At 39.4% G+C, this 20,021-nt stretch overlaps 2 protein-coding genes across 2 annotated transcripts in view; one reads left to right on the forward strand and one right to left on the reverse strand.

The window, feature by feature from the left end:
• Positions 1 to 7,076, reverse strand: part of POLR2B (RNA polymerase II subunit B) — a 28,723-nt gene extending 21,647 nt beyond the window's left edge. Inside the window, exons 1-3 of the mRNA XM_074229355.1 lie at positions 6,868 to 7,076; positions 3,053 to 3,125; positions 926 to 1,076 (exon numbers count right to left, since the gene is read on the reverse strand). Coding sequence (XP_074085456.1) covers positions 926 to 1,076; positions 3,053 to 3,125; positions 6,868 to 6,886 — 243 coding nt within the window. The 5' untranslated portion in view covers positions 6,887 to 7,076. The remainder of the gene's footprint in view (positions 1 to 925; positions 1,077 to 3,052; positions 3,126 to 6,867) is intronic.
• A 458-nt stretch (positions 7,077 to 7,534) lies between these two features.
• Positions 7,535 to 16,339, forward strand: NOA1 (nitric oxide associated 1). Its single transcript, XM_074231580.1, has 7 exons — positions 7,535 to 8,540; positions 8,716 to 8,880; positions 9,774 to 9,994; positions 12,111 to 12,242; positions 14,087 to 14,203; positions 15,305 to 15,422; positions 15,712 to 16,339. Exons 1-7 carry the CDS (start codon positions 7,535 to 7,537, stop codon positions 15,924 to 15,926), a joined length of 1,974 nt encoding a protein of 657 aa, XP_074087681.1. The 3' UTR covers positions 15,927 to 16,339.
• Positions 16,340 to 20,021: the final 3,682 nt, after the last annotated feature.

Here is a 20,021-nt window from a genome sequence, read left to right on the forward strand (position 1 = left end):
TGGCCTTGGACAAGCCACTTAACCCCATTTGACTTGCAAAAAAACCCAAAAAAACAAAAACCATCACTTGTACAAAAATATTCATAGCAGCCCTGTTTATGGTGGCAAAGAATTGGAAATCAAGTAAATGCCCTTCAATTGGGGAGTGGCTTAACAAACTGTGGTATATTTTTGTTATAGAACACAATTGTTCTATTAGAAACCAGGAGGAATGGGAATTCAGGGAAGTCTGGAAGGATTTGCATGAACTGATGCTGAGCGAGATGAGTAGAACTAGAAAAACATTGTACACTCTAAGAGCAACATGGGGGTGATGATAAACCTTGATGAACTTGCTCACTCCATCAGTGCAACAATCAGGGACAATTTTGGGTTATCTTCAATGGAGAATACCATCTGTATCCAGAAAAAAGAATTGTGGAGTTTAAATAAAGACCAAAGACTATTACCATCAATTTAGAAAAAAAAAAACCATTATCTGATTATGTAATTTTGCTATCTCTTATACTTTATTTTTCTTCCTTAAGGAAATGATTTCTCTCTCATCACATTCAACTGAGATCAATGTATGCCATGGAAACAATGTAAGGACTAAAAGAATGCCTTCTGTGGGGGGTGGAGGGAGGGAATCAAGAATGGGGGAAAAATTGTATTCAAAATAAAGTCTTTCTTAAAAATATAATAAAATAAAAATAAAAAATTAAATAAGTTAAGTGTGCTCTGAAGGGGGAAAAAAGGTCAAGATGGATTCTATAATGAAATAAAATAACTTTCACAATCTGCATAAATGCACCCATTTAATAGTACAGATAATCAAATAAAACAGTCAATAAAACTATGTATTATAGTATTCACCTTTAAGTCATGAAAGGTATAAAATTGCAGAAATCAAAAGTTATCTGAGATGTCTTATGGAATGTCTTACCGGTTCTTCAACTTCTCCAGTAGCATGCTGAGCTTCCGCTTGTAAATCTATAGGGGGAGCATCTTCCACAATTCTCTGCACAGACATCTGAATGAACTCATCAAAAGAATCCAGCTGTTGTCGGACCAAACCCTTCTCATCAAAATAGGAACTGAGAAAATAATTCAAAGATTAAAATCAAGTATAAAAGAAAAATGCTTTCACTGATGTTTTCAATTTTCCTGTTATCATTCTATTGAGTAATTATTGCTAGAACACCTACTTTGTGCCCAACAGTGTCTAATGCACCATAAGATAGCAAAAACACACAAGACATTATCCATGTGCCTAAGTTTACTCAGGGAAATATTTATACATACATAAAATATTAGAAACTTTAATGATGAGAATAAAATTAAGTATCACATCATGGTAAAAAAGAAAAAGTGAGGGTGGCTAGGTGGCATAGTGGATAAAGCACTGGCATCCGGTCTCAGACACTTAATCATTACCTAGCTGTGTGGCCTTAGGCAAGCCACTTAACCCCATTTGCCTTGCAAAAACCAAAAAAAAACAAACAAAAAGTGATGTATTATTTTAGCAAATGGAGAAATCAACGTGGACTAGAGTAGTTAGACAAAGGCCAGTCAGAGAAGTGTAAGTATCAAAAGACAAAAGGCATTTCATGTGTTTTGCCTTCGCCCTAAACAAGGTCTGAACCTTGGAAAAGATTCATGGGCATGGAGCAAATATTCATGGGCAAGGGGCAGTCAGGGAAATTAGACAGAAGTACCAGAAAACTAAAGAACCATAAATATGAGTGTTGTTAAAATTAAAATTCAATAAACATGGATCAAATAAGATCTGATCTGTAAGATCAGGGTTTTAGAGCTGGAATAAACCTTAGAAGTAACTTAATCCAACCCACTTTTTACAGAGGAGAAAATTGGCAGGGTCAGAAAAGGCAGTCCCAATTCCAGTGTTCTTTGCAGGCCAAAATGCTGCAACTGAATGGCAGTACACTAGGGGCTGGTCACTGCACAGAAGAACAAACCATGCTTTCAACCCTCATAAATAGGGCAAGAAAAATTCATGAAAAATAAGCAATATACTTTCTCAAGAAAACAATTCTATGAGAAAGGGAAGAGCATAATATAAAACTCAAAAAGTGAATGGGAACCAGAATGTGAACAACTCTGAAATTCAGACCTTTGACTAAGACCAGTGGTCTTTATTTGGCAGAAAACAGGTGCAAGTTTTCAAATAGCAAGATGAAATGATCACAATTCTGGCAACACTTTGTTAAGACAACTTGGAACAAGAAATCAAGAAGAATAATTAATGCACCAATCCAGAAAATGGTCTGGACTAGGGAAGTGGCCAAGGAGATATGTAGGGTTTTGAAACTAAGTTTTCTTTATTCATTTCATGAATGAGTTGTATCTTAAAATTTCTCAGTTATTTGGAACTTGGAATACCTCCTCTACAAAAAACAAAATTAAGTTCTAAAGTCACCCCACACCCAAAAAAACCCCCTAATTTTATAATAGTACCAGAGGTATCATAATAAGAAATCTATCTCAACTACCATATAAAATAATGTTTCTATAGAAAATGATAAAAATTCCAATATGGGGATGTCAAAAATACATTCCTCTCATTTTATGGTCACAGAAGAGAGATATAGTCTCTCTCAATACCATCCACAGATGGAAAGACCCAAATCTTTCCAGTAAGACAGAAATTGATTGAGGAGGGTATAAAAAAGTCAGGCAAAAGAGTGAGAATCTAGAATAAGGAACCTGACAATGCCCTGAGGAATTTAAGAGAAAAGTGAACTCTGTAAATAGTGAAAATATAGCAAGGAGGTGAGGCAGCATGAGAGAAAAAGCAGAGTCTTCTCCCTTCCTTTAAAAGCAGGAAAAAATGAAATGTTTTATGTCACACAAAAATGAAAAAGGTGGTAAATTCTATTTTACCTCTTGATCAATGTCCCAGACTTTCAGTTAAGAACCACCTTTTTAGTTAGCTAAGAAAATTTCTTCTGTTCTACATCTTTCTGATCTAGGCTGTATAGAAGAGGAAGCATTTATCTTATATCAAACGTTTCTCAAAAAAACTCCTTCAGTTTCCTTGGAAAAAAGTTACCTAATAACAATCCAGCAAGCTTCTTGCCACAAATCTGGAGTGATTTCATCATCATCTTCATCATATTGCATATCTACAAAGAAAAATCATAAAATAATTTATTACTTCCCTGTACTACAATTACATACTACTCTTCAGAGTACATAAAGCAAAATTTTTGAAAATTAAAACTAAACTTTTTTTTCCCCAAAGGACTCAAGATGAAAAAATGCTATTGACCTCCAGAGAAAGAACTGAGTGCAAACTGAAGTATAATTTTCTCACTTTCTTTGTTTTTGCTTTTGTGAAATGTATAAATTGAAAAATATGCTTTGCATACTTTTACATGTATAATTGATAACATATTGCTTGACTTCTTAGTGGATGGGGGAGGGGAGAGGAGAGAGAGAATTGAGAACTCAAAATTTTAAAAGAATGCTAAACTTGAAAAAAAATCCTAAACTTTTTATTTGCTAAGCCTTTTCCCAATTTCCTTAATAAAATAACAAGCACGCACTCTATCATTCGTAACATATACAGATAATTCTCAACTTAGATTTGTATTTTAAACATTCATTTGTAAATTAATCAGGAAAGAAATGAAAGCAACCAGTGATTTGTTTCCTACCCAAAAGTTACATGTCTCTATATTATAAACATTTCTTCAGGAAGGTAACTGTATAGTGCTAATTGGAGAGAACCTCAGAAAAACCTAGACTTACATGAACTGATGGAAAGTGAAGTGAGCAAAACCAAGAGCATATTGTACACAGTAACAGTAATACTGTATGATGATAAACTATGAATGACTTAGCTATTCTCAGCAATACAAAGATCCAAGGCAATCATGAAAGATGTATAATGAAAAAATTCCATCCACCTCCAAAGGAAAAACAAAGTCAAAATGCAGGCTGAAGCATACTATTTTTTACTTTATTACTTTGAGTGTTGGGGGTTTTGGGGGGGGAGGGTTTTTTGTGTTGTCTTTTACCATGTGACAGTTAAGAAAGTATTTTGCATATACTATATGAAATTGCTTGCCATCTAAAGGAGGGGAGAGGAGTGGAACTCAATTTAAAAAAAACTAATGTTGAAATCTTCACATATATAATTGGAGAAAAAAAATTTTTTTAAGAATTATATTCCGAAGGGGCAGCTAGGGGGGTAGTGGATAAAGCACCGGCCCTGGAGTCAGGAGGACCTGGGTTCAAATTCGATCTCAGACACTTAATAATTACCTAGCTGTGTGGCCTTGGGCAAGCCTTAGAAAAACCTAAAAAAAAAAAAAATTAAAAAAAAGAATTCTATTCCGGGCAGCTAGGTGGCGCAGTGGATAGAGCACTCGCCCTGGAATCAGGAGTAGTACTTCAGTTCAAATCCAGCCTCAGACACTAATTATCTAGCTGCATGGCCTTGGGCAAGTCACTTAATCCTATTGCCTTGCAAAAACTAAGAATTATATTCCTAGCTATAGACTTTCACCTGGAAGAACTTTATTTTTTTATTTTATTTTTTAATTTTACATTGTTTCCCCCAACCTCACTTCCTTCCCTCTACCCCTCACAGAAGGCAGTCTGATAATCTTTACATTCCTTCCATTCTACACATTGATCAAAATTGAATGTGTTGAGGGAAAATCATATCCTTAAGGAAAAAATAAAATATAAGAGATAGCAAAATTATGCAATGCATAACTTTTTTTTTTAAATTGAAGGAAATAGTCTTTGGTCTTTGTTTAAATCCACAATTCTTTTTTTTGGATACACATGGTATTTTCCATGGAAGATACCCTAAAATTGTCCCTGATTATTGCACTAATGAAATGAGCAAGTCCATTAAGGTTGATCATCACCCCCATGTTGTTGTTATGGTATACAATGTTGTTCTGGTTCTGCTCATCTCACTCAGCATCAGACCAAACAAATCCTTCCAGGCTTCTCTGAATTCCTATCCCACCTGGTTTCTAAGACAACAAAAGTGTTCCATTAAGTATATATACCACAATTTGTTTAGCCATTCCCCAATTGATGGACATTCACTTTATTTCCAATTCTTTGCCACCACAAACAGCTGTGAATATTTTTGTACAAGTGATGTTTTTTACCCTTTTTCATCATCTCTTCAGGAAAAAGATCCAGTGATGGTATTGTTGGATCAAAGGGTATGCACATTGTTATTGTCCTTTGGGCATAATTCCAGATTGGTCTCCAGAAAGGTTGGATGAGTTCACAGCTCCACCAGCAATGTATTAGTGTCCCAGATTTCCCACATCCCTTCCAACATTGATCAATGTCCTTTCTATTTATATTGGTCAATCTGAAAGGTGTAAAGTGGTGCCTCAAAGATGCTTTAATTTGCATTTTTCTAATCAGTAATGATTTAGAGCAATTTTTCATATGACTATGGATCCCTTTGATTTCCTCATCTGTAAATTGCCTCTGTATATCCTTTGACCATTTGTCAATTGGGGAATGGCTTGGTTTGGGTTTTTTTTTTATAAATTTGACTCAGTTCTATGTACTTTAGAAATGAGAAATAGCAGTTGTAAAAACTGTTTCCCAATTTGCTACATTTCTTTTGACCTTGGTTACAGTAGCTTTGTTTGTACAAAAGCTTTTTAATGTAATCAAAATTATCTAATTTGTTTTTAATGATGTTCTCATGTCTTCTTTGGTCATAAACTGCTTCCTTTCCATAGATCTAACAAGTAAACTATTCCTTGATCTGCTAGTTGTTACAATATTGTCTTTATGTATACATGCTGTACCCATTTTGATCTTATCTTGGTATAGGTGAGAAATGTTGGTCTAATCCAAGTTTCTTCCATACTAACTTCCAATTCTTCCAATAGTTTTATCGAACAGAGTTTTTATCCCAGAAACTGGACTCTTTGGGTTTATCAAACAGCAGATTACTATAATCATTTTCTGCTCTCTTTTGCACCTAGTCTATTCCACTCATCTACCACCAGCACCAGGCAGTTTTGATGACTGATGCTTTAAAATATAATTTTAAATCTGGTAAGGCTAAGCCACCTCTGGAAGGAACTAGAAACCATTGTATGAAACCCCTTTATTTTATTGAAAAGGAAACTGAAGTATGGAAAGGTTAGGTGGCCCTGAGATGAACTGAAGAAATTTGTCTGCTATTTCCTTCAAAAAGTGGAGTGTTACTTTTTGTTTCTTCCTTAAGGATATGATTTCTCTCTCATCACACTCAATTTGGATCAATGTACAACATGGAAACAATGTAAAGACTGACAAATTGTTTTCTGTGGGGGGTGAGGGTGGGGGAGGGAAGTAAGATTAGGGGAAAAATTGTAACTCAAAATAAATAAAATCTTTTGTAAAAAAAAAATAGTGAACCCTATTGTCTAAACAGTCAAATACGCTGTTAGATTTGCTGGACTGCTTTTTAAAATCTGTTACAAAGAAATGACTCGCAGGGTAACAAAGGTATAAGGACTACACCCGGTACGTATAAAGACAAGAGAGAGCAGGTGAGGAGACAGATAATCGGATACCCAAGTACCAGAATCATGAGTTACTCAGGGTCGAATATACTGTAAAAACAAGCTACGTTAATAAAATTAAGATGGCAATTCGAGTCCAGACGGGGAAATGTTAGGGGACGCAGTGTAACGGACTCAGAAGCACCAGGACCGTCTTCTCCGTTCATTCTGTGTCACGGGCCTCAGTGCCGCCCCGGAGCCTCAACCTCAGAAGCGGAGCGCTCGGGGAAGGCGGCAGGAGCAACTCAAATCACGAATAAATAATAAATAAATAAAAATCCCTCCTCGGTCCCGCCCGGAAGTCGCTCTTAAGTGCGTCTCTTACCCTCGTCCGCGTCGTACATCTTGGCAAATAATTCTCAACACGCCTGACAATTAAGGAAAAAAAAAAAAAGGAAGGCGCGGAGAAGACTGCGACAGACCGGCGAGATCGAGGGAGCTTGAGCTTCCGGCGCTCCCAGCGGACCTTGCGCCTTCGGTCCGCCTCTTCCTTCTCAGCTTACGAAACTTCCGGTTCCTCTCCCGACTTCCGTATCCCGGGCCCGAGCCGAAGTGCGCCGCGTGCGGCGGTGGCGGCCGTGCTCCTGCGCCGGCGCGAACGCTGTGCGGGGGAGGCGGGAGGAGGCGGGAGGAGGCGGGGGCCTAGTTGACGCACGCGGTCGGATGCGCGCCTCTGGCGGCGGAACGTCCTCCACTTAGAAACAAGATTTCCGAATCTGCGGCGGCAAAAGGACCCAATAACCGGATTAGAATAATTTTCCGCGGGGAGGAACGAGAGGGATTGAAATAAAAATGCTCGGGTTGCGCTGGGAACCCGAGGGTGGAAGTGAAAAACCTCGAGTTTGACTTACATCCGCTTTTGGTACTCTTCATTAAATGTGGGTCTCCTTTTGCTATTTTGTCCATTTCCGAGCGGAATAAGGTTTGAGCCGGGAGGGGGCGGGGAGGCCCGTCGCCCACGTGCCCGGCCGCCCCGCCCCCTCCCGCCACCCATGCTGCGCCGCGGCCCGCTGCTCCTGGCGCGCCTCGGCCGCCCGTGGCTCCGGGGCTCCGCCTGCCCCGCCGCGCGGCCGCCGCAGGCCCCGGCGGGGCGGGGAGGCCGCGGGGCGGCCGGCACCACGGTGGACCCCCGCCGGCTGGAGGAGCGCTTCGTGTTCCCGGAGTACGTCCCCGAGGCGGCCCCCGAGCCCGAGCCGTCCGTGGCGGCGGCGCTGCGGCGCCGGCAGGACGAGGAGGAGCGCGAGCGGCGGCGGCGCGAGGAGCGGCGGCTGCGGCGGCTGGCGCGGCCGCCCCCGGCGGCGGGCAGCCCCGACCCCGCGGCGCCGGCCGGCGGCCTGAGCTGCCCCGGCTGCGGGGCGGAGCTGCACTGCCGCGACCCCGAGCTGCCGGGCTACGTGCCCCCCGAGAAGTGCGGCGCGCCGGGGGCGCCAGGCCGCGCCGTGTGCCAGCGCTGCTGGCTGCTGCTGCACCACCGCCGGGCCCTGCGGCTGCGGCTCGGCCCCGAGCGCCACCGGGAGCTGGTGCGCGCCGCGCTGCGCCGCCCGGGCCCGGCCCTCGTGCTCTACGTGCTGGACGTGCTGGACCTGCCGGACCCGCTGCTGCCCGCGCTGCCCGCGCTGCTCGGGCCCCGCCGGCTCTTCCTGCTGGCCAACAAGGTGGACCTGCTGCCCGGGGACGGCCCCGGCTACCTGCGGAGGCTGCGGGCGCGCCTGTGGGACGAGTGCGCGCGGGCGGGCCTGCCGCCGGCGCCCCGGGGGCCCGGGCCCGGGCCCGGCTGCCAGCTCCAGGACGTGCTGCTCATCAGCGCCAAGACCGGCTACGGGGTGGAGGGGCTCATCTCGGCGCTGCAGCGCTCCTGGCGCTACCGCGGCGACGTGTACCTGGTGGGCGCCGCCAACGCCGGCAAGTCCACGCTCTTCAACGCGCTCCTGCTCTCCGACTACTGCATCGCGCGCGGCGCCGACGCCACCGACCGGGCCACCGTCTCCCCCTGGCCCGGTGAGCCCCGGCCCTGCCCCGCGCCCTCCCCTTGTCTCGGCCTTCCCGCGAGGAGGGACGGAGACTGGCCGGGCCAGCCACGGGCAACAGAGGCCTCTTCTTGCCGTTTCTCTTATTGACCAAGACGCTACCAAAACCCCTCGTTCGACTCACTTCGTGTGCTTTGCTATTTCAGGAACAACCTTAAACCTCCTGAAATTTCCCATCAGCAACCCTACTCCTTACAGAATGTTTGAGAGGAACAGAAGACTTAAAGAAGAAGCTACTAAAACTGAAGATGATCTGAGTGAGCAAGAGCAGAAACGTCTGCATGGAATGAAAAAGCAGGCCTACTTAGTAGGTCAGTATCTTCTAAAAAAAATGGGTCGTGGGTTAAATTGCTTCTAAATCCTTTGCTCTGGAACACGAAATCAAAATTCACCATGATAAGGGAAACCTAACTATTCTGAAACCCAGAGCTGGACTCAGCTGTTAAAAAAAATCTTCTATCCACAGATCAGAGCGTAGATGAAACATTCAGGAAATGAAACGAGATTCAGTTTGGGGGGTTTTTGGGGGGAGGAGTTGCATAGTAGAGTTGTAAGTGGAATAAGTTGCCTTCCCCTAGACAGAAGTAATAGCTCTTTTCATCCTGTGGGTTATCTGATATATTCTTTCCTGTCCAGAACTACAAAAAGTAGGCAAGATTGTCATTTCTATGTTGCAGGCAACATGTTCCTTTAACTGGTAGCACTGATTGCTGCCAAGTTATGCTGAGAGCCATTGTGTTTCAAATCCTTCATCATTACTTAATCTCAATTCAAATTCTTCCCCTATATGTAACTGCAAATAAACTATCAATGTTTACACTGAATTCTCTGTTCCTTTACCATCTACTAACTCTGGAAGTCCTTCCCCGCTCTAAATCTGTGATTCTAAGCTAAATATGTTTGCCATCTTGTAGTTCTGATGCTATAGGTTGCCAGACTTCTGCATAGTACTTAAAATTTCCTAGATCTAGAATTGAAGGGGACCTCAAAAGGAATATAGTCCCACTCCCTCATGTTACAACCAAAGAAAAATAGGTTTAGGGAAGATAGTAAGTGACTTGTCCAAAACACTTTCTGTCCTTAATGTTTCTGTGACTTAGTCATAGTCACTACCATAATAACTGAATTGAGATAGACTTCAATAAAAGATAAAGATTCAGACATTTTGAAGATCAATAACTTCAAAGTGACTCTCTTGTTGTAGGAAGAGTTGGGAGAACATTCCATTCTCCACAAAATGATGAACCCACTTTCGAATTTGATGCTGATTCACTTGCTTTCGACATGGAGAATGAGCCTCCAAGAATAACACACAACATACCCACCAAGCATGATGAACCCACCAAGCGTGTGGAACTGACACCTCAAGAACTAAAAGATGTTCATTGGTTTTATGATACTCCTGGAATCATAAAAGAAAATTGTGTATGTATTTTGTTTCTTATAGAAAGGCTTGATAGGGGCAGCTAGGTGGCGTAGTGGATGAAGCACCGGCCTTGGAGTCAGGAGTACCTGGGTTCAAATCCGGTCTCAGACACTTAATAATTATCTAGCTGTGTGGCCTGGGGCAAGCCACTTAACCCCATTTGCCTTGCAAAAACCTAAAAAAAAAAATAGAAAGGCTTGATAATAGTGACATGATGCTGTCTAAATAGGCAAAAATTAATTTGGGGGAAAATATTGGGCAAAGAACCCCATCAACTGGATCATTCTCTAAGCTGTGAATCTGTGAATGACTCGAGCCCAGCAGAGTAGACAGAATGTGAAATAACTAGGATAAGGAGGGCCCACCAAAGAGAACTTGACCTGCTGGGAGAAATGGAGTTTATATACAATATTCATAAGTGGGCTGCTGATTAATCATTTTCAGGTCTTAAGTTGCTGTTAAGTGTCAGGTTCATGTGTGGCATTCCTCGGTCCTTTGGGAACTGCTCTTTAGTTGTTTGTCCCAAGTCTTAGGGGTCATGATTACTCTTGGGGACACAGAACCAGCATCCTGTGACAGGAATAGGAGCACACAGTACCTGGCAGTGATGAAGCAGGGATTAGGAACATGTCAAGAGACATGACAGCCATTGCCTCTCAGCACTTCAGAAATACGGAGAGCTAAAAATCATACATCCTTTGATGAACATCTGATGCTGGTCATTAGCAATTCACTGACAGACTAAGATTATCCAAACTGCAAAGGAGTATTGTTTGCCAAGCTCAGGGCCCAGCCTGCTTGCTGAACTTTAAAAAAAAGGGTATCTCCAAAATATTTTGACAGCTCTTACCTTTGGATTTGGTTCCACCATGTTATAGAACAAGTATGTAAATTTGGTTTTCTAGATACAGGCAGGTGACTCTGAACATGAAATTTCCATTTCGGACATCTTCTCTTATACATTTGTGGGGTTAATGTTAAGGGTTAAAGGAAGGCTGTATAATATAATTTTGTGTTAACTTTTTGGAAGAAAACTAGACAAATAATGCCAGATACTGCAAATACTTTTTGGTGTTGGATATTGGCATAAAATAAAAAAGTAATCATATAAACTGCTGGTGGTCACAGATATAGCAACTATGTGCCAGAAATTTTTTAAGGTAAGCACCTTAAAAAATATCCTCTCATTTGATCCTCACAACAGCTGGTAAAATAGGTAGTATTGTTATCCCTATTTTACAGTTGAAAAAACTAAGGCACACAGGTTTAGAGACATGCCCAAGATCACACAACTAGTAAATGTCTGAGGACATATTTAAACTCTGCTCTTCCTGACTCCAAGCCCAGTGCTCTCTCCACCAAGTCACCCAGCTGAAATATACTTTGATGATGTACCGTGTAATGGTTTAAAACTCTTATCTATTAATCCATAACTTCCATCAGTAGTTAATTGGTAGTGGCAGGTGGGCATTTATTTTTGTCCATCAAATCTCTTTAAATGTTCCACTGTAAGTCAGAAAATAGAATTGAAAAGGAAATTGGGAGATAAGTGATTCTCGACTTCAGAAATTCTACTGGATTATCTTTCCCTATTTTCACTTGTTACAGCCCTTCAACTCTCCCTTTCCTCTCTCCCTTTTCCCTACCCCCATCAATCTAGGAAACTTTTCTTGGAAAGTAACCATCATTTTTGATTGTCTTAATTTATGTTTTTTGAAAAACGATAGATAATACATTCCTTCAATTATTGAGGAGCTACTAGGTTCAGAATACTAGGTTGTGTAATTGCTACATGAATAATTTATGTTGATTGAGTCTTTAAGGCTTACAACCTGCCCTAGTTATTTCAAATACTATTTCTCTTAAAAGTTAGGACCATCAGAAAATGTAGGTATTTTAGAATAATATATAGTAAGCTTGATTTTTGTGGAAAATATTAGAACTTTTAACATTCAACTTATTATTCAGCTCAGAGATCAGGGATCTAGAGCTGGAAGTGACTACAAACCATTTAGTCCCAACCCTTTTTGTTTTAGAGTTAAGGAGACAGGCCCACAAATTTGTGACTGCATTGAAAACTACCAAGTTCACAAGATTTCATTCTTTTTTCCACAGGTCTTAAATTATCTGACAGAAAAGGAAATTAAGATTGTTTTGCCAACACATTCTATTGTCCCAAGAACATTTATTTTGAAACCTGGAATGGTTCTGTTTTTGGGTGCTATAGGACGCTTAGATTACCTACAGGTAAGCAAAATAATATCCTTTTTTTAAAATGTGACTAAACATTTTGTGCTGCTTTTTTTCTTTGTTTTTAATGTATCTTCTTCAAGATATTGAATTATACCAAAAGAGCTTGGCATTTATGTCAGGATATTCTTCCTTTCCTTTGGTATTGTTAATGCGGAAATCACATGCTTATCACCCTCAAGTAATGATAGGATATGTGCCTTATAGAAACACAAGGGAATCAGGTTGCCTTATTTTTGCTGATCTCTTTGTAGTAACTTTAATTTAAAAAAAAAACTTTTTGATGGTATATATTTACATAGTATCTTTTGAGGTTCTTGGGAATAGTCCCTATTTTATTTAGATTTTGAGAAATGAGAAAAATTGACACATCTATCCAAGGTCACTAACTCAATCTGACCAAGGTAAAGGTGAAAGAAACTTCAGACTCAAAATGTCCCAACCACTCACAAGATCGTATTTGAAAGTTTTTGTAAGAAAATTGTTATGGACTCTTGATTTTTTTTAGGGCAGAAGTAGCATGTGAGAGTTAAGGTTAAAATATTCTACTTACCTGGTAAGTAGAAATCATTAAAGCCTGCTTTAATGTCACCATTTTAAAGGTTGCTTCAGAAAAAAGTAACAAAGCTGTTTTCAAATAGTTGGCTTCAATTAAAACTATAGTGATCAGAAGCTTTCCATTTGATAAACTTGGTAGTTTTTGCTAAAAATTCCTTGTTTTGGTAAATTAGGGTCATATTTATTATAGCACTTCATTGTAAGACCAGGAAGAATATGGTTTTAAGTTTTTGGTTTGTGGATTTTTTTTTTTGTTTGTTTTTTGTTTCTTTGCAAGGAAATGGGGTTCACTTGCCCAAGGCCACACAGCTAGGTACTTATTAAAGTGTACTCCTGACTCCAGGACTGGTGTTTCATCCACTGCACCACCTAGCTGCCCCTAAGAATATGATTTTTAAATTCACTGCAAAGATGATGTTTTAGTAACACTAGATCCAGCAAGCTCTGTCTCTCTCTCTCTCTCTCCTGTAATAAACATTTGCTTTATGGTTTCCCTAGAAAATGATAATTAATTTTTTCCTTCTATTTTTTTGTCCTGAGATATTTTAGGGCTTCAGATGTACTGTGTGAAGTCTAAACTTTTAAATAAAAAATAAAATCATTTTCCTTTTCTATCAAAATATTAACTGAGGGGCAGCTAGGTGGCGCAGTGGCTAGAACACCGGCCCTGGAGTCTGGACTACCTGAGCTCAAATCTGCCCTCAGGCACTTAATAATTACCTAGCTGTGTGACCTTGGGCAAGCCACTTAACCTCACTGCCTTGCCAAAAAAAAAAAAACCTTTAAAAAAAATATTAACTGAAACATTTTATCAATTGTTTCTCTTTGGATAGTCCCAGAGATTTTGGGGCAGTCTTAAGACAACCTGAAAACTAATTATAAAGTTGAAAATAGTTGTTTGAGCCTAGTTATCTTTACAGAAATAGAGATTAATAAGCTTGCAAAGGACAGATTTATTTACAAGCACAGAAATATAGTAGAGTATATGTGGGCTACTTAAGTTTACTTGTCTTATTTTTCAGAATGAAAAAAGCATTAGGAAAGCAATCACATCCATAGATATTCATAATGGTTGGTTTGTATTTAAATGGTACTTTGCATAGAATGTGTAAATTAAGGCATGTTAAGGACTTGTATGCTTTAAATTTTGCACATAGAAAAGAAAGTATAAGAGTATATATTTTTGTTACTGTTCTAAATTAACTGTAAAAAATATTATTTTTCAAGGGTTATTGTTTGTTTTTCATGTCAGAAAAACGTTTTATCTTCAATTCTTTCTTTAGGGAGTTACATCAGCTTGGTTTTCTGTTGTGGCATCAAACTTACTTCCAGTACACATTACTACCTTGGAGAAAGCAGATACCATCTATCAGAAGCATGCAGGTCAAACCTTACTTCAGGTAAGTGGAGACTATGTCTGTGGCTATCACGACATGTGAGATGCCCTTGAGCCCAGCACACATTCCTGATTGACACAGCTGGGCCAATAGAGCCTTTGTTAAGACACAGCCTAATCACAGCACAGTCTTTGTGTTGCTGTCTGCGAGCACCAGCCCCACACTTTTTCTGTCCCATGTTTGCAAGGAGCTGTACGAAAAGAGGGGTAAAAAAAGCCTTCAGGTTTCCTTGAAGTGGGGTGAGGGTAGAAAAATTCAGTCTAGATAAGAATAATGAAGAGACAGTACAAATTTAGCATTGAGCTACTAGGGGCTCAGGGCTGAATTTGAAGAAGGACCAATAAAGCCCGATGATGAAGGTTCATAGTAGTTAAAACAACTCATTGTTCACCCTTTTGTTCTGATTTGTTGTGAGCATTTTCTCCTTAAGGTCCCAGAGGAGTTGATGCCTTTTTTTTTTTCAGGTTTCAGGCATTGTCATTCCTTCTGTTTCACAGAGCCCTCTAAAAATACAATGGATAAATCTTAACTCATGGCCAATAACTTTGGTGTCCTATTCCATTTAGTTAGAATCATGGGGTCAGATGTATATATAACCTTGATCATTCTGTAGAGGAAATTATCTTAGTTACCCCAAAACCTACCCAGCATTCTCATTTACTTTGTAGCACTCATCTTAAAAACTTAAAGCACTTGGTCATAATTGCATTTTTGTCTTCATTCAGTCCTGTCCAAATCTTTATACCTCTGTGGACTATACTGGCCTAAGGGTTTTCTTGGCAAAGACGCTGGAGTGGATTAAAACAAATAGAGGTTAAGTGACTTTCAGGGGGTCTCACAGCTGGTATCAGAGAATGGATTTGAATTCAGGTCTTCCTGACTCAAGGCCCATCGATCTAAACACTGAGCCCCACCTAGGTGACATTTTCAATTCTTAGGTATAATTTATAGATTTGGTGTATTTACAGTCAAGTTTTGAACTGCATTAAGTTAAAGTCTTATCCTTCTTTGTTGCTTATTTATAGGATTTCAAGTGATTTACTTCATACATAAGAATCATAGATTTATTTTGAGTTCCTAAACTTTTTTTTTTTTTAATGATAGGTTCCATTGGGTGGAGTTGAAAGAATGGCAGAGTTCCCACCTCTGGTTTCTCAAGACATTACATTGGAAGGAATTGGGAAGCTTGAGGCAATAGCTGATATCAAGCTTTCTTCTGCTGGTAAGTGAACTCTGAACACTTTTTAAGTTTAAATTTTTTGAAATGGGCACGTTCATTTACATTTGGATTGCCAAGATGATTGTAGTTCTTGCATATAGCTGATGTATAAGTTATTCTGATCTGTACAAGTCTAATCATAGAATAAAGACCATTTGTATATGTATATCTGAGAGAGTGAGAGTGTGTGTGTGTGTGTGTGTGTGTGTTTGAAGTTGTTTTATTTCCTAACTTGTTTTTTTATTAGGTATCTAATAATTTAATGTGTTTGTTCATCATGTTTCTTACTCAGGTTGGGTTGCAATAACCTCTCCATCAGAGGACAAGCTACATCTTCGAGGCTACACACCTCAAGGAACAACTTTGACTGTTCGGCAGCCTCCTCTTCTACCTCACATTATTGATGTCAAGGGGGAACGAATCAAGAAGAGTGTGGCTTATAAAACTAAAAGGCCCCTTTCCTTAGTAGATAGACTGAAATCAAGTAGCAAAAGAAAACAATTTTAAAAATAAATAAACAAATATAAATTATTGTTCTAATTATATTTCCTATAAGCATGAGTAAGTTAACCAAAGTCAATTTTTTTTTCAAGAAAAGATCTCTGGCCTATATTTATACAATTAAAATTCATTTTCTGTAGAAATAAATAGTATTGTGAATGAGGCGTCTTGGAATTGGTTTTTGTTTTTTTAGTAGCGTGTGAACATTGGATTTAATAAGCCAAAGTGGAGCCATTATATCTGAAAAAAAACCCCACAGTATTTAAGAACTTAAAACCATAGACTTGGGTACTAGATGGAAGGAGGCAGGTGAAAACATGCTAAATTCATTATTACTTGTGGAAGGAAACAATGCCCTCTAGGAATGAATGCTTAACTACATGAGTAAACTTCATTATCTAATCTCTAAAATCTGAGGCCTCTTAACTAACAAAAGTTGAGATTTCCATAATCCTTGTCCTAAAGTGTTCAAGTTTAATGGAGAACAAGCTTCCTAATAAAACCTGTGAGACAGGAAACTGAAGTTGACCTTAGTGCCTTTTTGTAGACTTCTTCACCATAAAAGCCTAATGGAGGAAAAAAGTAAATATTCAAATTGAAAATAGAAGGATGACTCTTAAGGTCTAACTTGCCATTCTCATGAGCTGGGTACTTTTAAATAAGATATTATCTGATCCTATTGGACTCTACCATCTGATTTCCAATTTTACCATTTGAATCCTCCCTGTAAGACATTACATCTGACAATGTATGACATACCTTGTTGAAACTAATTTATTTATGTAATAATTCAACTTGAGCTGATTCTTTATATAACTTTAGAAGAGTTCATGTGTGAAATCATCTCTTTTTTGGCTGGACAATAAAACAGGATAAGATCTAGAAAGATATTACAAAATAGTTTTCCCCATAGGCACTCAGTTGTGAGTCTTCAGCCCTCATCCCTCTTTGGGGAATTATTTGCAGTCTTCCCTGCATGTAGTAAATCTACCACCTGGAGCTTCACAACTTAGGCTGCTCTTTGTTTCTGATGGGGATTTTTGTTTTTTATTTATTTTTAGGTTTTTGCAAGGCAAATGGGTAAGTGGCTTACCCAAAGCCACACAGGTAATTATTAAGTGTCTGATTTCAGATTTGAACTCAGGTCCTCCTGACTCCAGGGCTGGTGCTCTATCCATTGCACCACCTAGCTGCTCTGATTTTTTTTTATTTTTAATATTAATATGCCAGTGGTATTTTAGTGATTTCTGACCAATTAAGAACCAACCTGACTCACCAAACTAATTTTAAAACTCAGTAATTTGGTACATTGTGATTCACTAAATAGACTAATGAAACTAGTGTAAAGAATAATAATATAAAGGCTTTTTCTTGAGTAGGTAGGAAGAAGTAAGGACTGAGTTGAAGTTGACTTGACCTCACCCCATTTCCACAATGGGAAAGTGGCTATATTACAACTAGCCACAAATATCAATTTCCAGCCCCCCCCCCCCCCCGCCAGTTTGTTACCAGATCTTAACACTCATCACTTCTCTAGTATTTAGTTTATGAGAAAAAGTTGCACATAAAGGTTTGCAAAGTATTTTTCATATTTCAATTCATATGACTCTCACAATAGCCTTTTGAGGTGATTCATTTTACAGATGAGGAAAAAGGCAGAGAGGTTCAGAGACTTAACCAGGGCATCACAGCTAGTATCTAAGGCAAGATTTGAAATCAGATGTTCCTGATTCCCAAATTCCTTTCTCTATCCATTAACTTATACTAAGGATTTGCCATTTGGTGGCAATTAATAAGTTTTATGGGATCCTGGCCTTTAGGGTACAGTTTGAGAGTCCAAACCATTTACTTAATGTCTGGTACACAATAAGCTTGTCAATAATACAGGCCTGTGGAGTTGACTCACTCCCATTCTATAACTCAGGGCTGGTGAACTGACTCATTAACTGAAAGGCTTAAATTAGAAAATTCTCTTTGAAATTACTGAGAAAATGCCTACTCATAGCTCATTGCATTAACCCATATCCTGATGTGGAGTTCTCCAACAGTTTTGTTTGTGTTGAGGTATTTCCCATAACAACCAGAAATAAAAACAGTAGAGGAGCACAGGCATAGTCTTGTGTCTCTGACCACTCTCAGACTTCCTGCAAAATGGGGATTTGGGAAGCTTCCAAGTAAATGATTCACCCACAGCTCCAGCTGCAGCCGTCATCAAATGGTTTCATTTCTTCACCTAGCATGGACCCAGTTTTCATTGAGACCTGTTTTGAAAGGCTGCCTCTGATTATTTTCTCCAGACTCACTTCACTTACTTTCTCTAGACTCTTACCCACATTTCATCTCTCTGTTGGCTGCTTCTCTCTCTCTGGAGTCATTTTAATTACAACAATTCTTAATTAAGGGAGTCATCAAAACTTTGCACAGTTGAAAGTGGTCTTTGGGGGGAACTACTTATTTCCATCTGAACCTTAAAAAAACCCCTTCCAAAACTACCCAACCTGGGGTCATAAAACCTTACTAGCATGGCTAGGAAGAAATAACCACTGTCTTCCAGTTCACTTTGGGATAGCTCTAGTGATGAGGAACCAAAGCCTTTTGAAACTCCCACTTAGTGCTACTAGTTGTGCCATCTGGAACCATAACAACCCTTCAAGGATTTCAAGGGAGTTCTCATGTTTTGTGCAACTATCCCTGCTTTAGGTAAGTTTTCTCCAAAACTAAACTATTCCTTCAACTCATATTCCGGTAGGATGATCTCCAGATCCCTCACCATCCTGGTTGCCCTCTTGGTCCTCCACTTAGCAATGTCTTTTGGAAAACATGTTGATCAGAGATAACCTCAGTATTCACATGTAGTCTGACTAGGACATAAAAAGAGTATCCTTAGTTCCCTAGGCCTGGACATTTTTTAGGAAACTGAGCTCTCATATTTTCCTGAGTTATATATTCTCTAAGAGGAAAAACACAACAATGTTAACTTCTCAGTATCAACCCTAGTATATCCAGCAGTGATGTCACAGTTTCCCTTCCCTTTCCCATGAGATGGCATATTTTTTTGGTTGAACAACAACCAGACAACACAAAGCTAGCAGATTCGTTATATTCTAAGTATGGGCAATTTGTAATTTTTTTCCAATTATATGCAAAGGTAGTTTTCAACATTCATCCCTTCCCTCTCCCTCCCTGTGGCAGTTTACAACCTGATAAAAGTTGTACATATATACAATAAAAGAAGCTTTAAAAAGCATGTTTTGCTCTGCGTTCTGAATCAATAGTTTGTTTTTTTTTTCCCCTCTGTATGTGGATGACATTTTCCATCCATGTCTTTTAGGATTGTCCTTGATCACTGAACTACTAAGAGAAGCTGAGTCCATCACAGTTGATATTGATGCCTTACAATGTTCTGGTTCTGTTCAATTCACACAAATCTTTCCATCCTTTTCTAAAGTCTGGTCTCTTGATTAATTACTAAACAATAGTACTCCATATCATTCAAATACTACAATTTATTCAGCCATCCCTCAGTTGATAACATCTCTCCTTTTCCAGTTCTTTACCCCTACAAAAACAACTTCTATAAATATGTTTGTTCATGTTTCCCAATATGAACAAATTTCTAATCTTTAATATTCCAAAATATCCAAAATACTCCTTAGTCCCAACCTGTGTCAAAAAACTCTTCCAAGTATTCCTTAAACCTTTTGATGATAGATTGACTAACCTGCTGCATTGCTCTCTACTGATTTCATTATCAATCAGTATTCTCACTTTTTTAGAGATCACAGTAATAACCCTAATGCTTATTCCCTGAATGTGCCAATCTCTCTGGTAGATCTTACAGATGAGAAAACAAGCAGAAAGGTGACATGTTCAAAATCACAAGGCAGAAAAAAATAATTTTTTTTAATTTGACTGATTTCTTGTTTTTATATTACTTTTAATTTCAAAATACATCTCCCTCTTTTCTCCCCAGTAATTGATCCATTATAATAAAGAATTAAAGAGAAAAAAGCAATTTAGCAAAACTAATAATCCAGTCTGTTAAGTATAATGTTCTATACTTAGACCCTTCTTCCCCATATGAAAAAAAGAGGAAGGTCC

The sequence above is a fragment of the Macrotis lagotis genome, chromosome 3 (genome assembly GCF_037893015.1).
Source record: "Macrotis lagotis isolate mMagLag1 chromosome 3, bilby.v1.9.chrom.fasta, whole genome shotgun sequence".
NCBI classification, from domain to species: Eukaryota; Metazoa; Chordata; class Mammalia; order Peramelemorphia; family Peramelidae; genus Macrotis; species Macrotis lagotis.

What these genes read in the sequence shown, in the direction of transcription:
- NOA1 (XM_074231580.1), top strand. Translation starts at nt 7,535, where the DNA reads ATGCTGCGCCGCGGCCCGCTGCTCCTGGCGCGCCTCGGCCGCCCGTGG. An exon ending in GACGCTTAGATTACCTACAG is followed by an intron (nt 12,243 to 14,086) that starts GTAAGCAAAATA and finishes TTCTTTCTTTAG; the next exon opens with GGAGTTACATCAGCTTGGTT. An exon ending in TATCAAGCTTTCTTCTGCTG is followed by an intron (nt 15,423 to 15,711) that starts GTAAGTGAACTC and finishes TTTCTTACTCAG; the next exon opens with GTTGGGTTGCAATAACCTCT.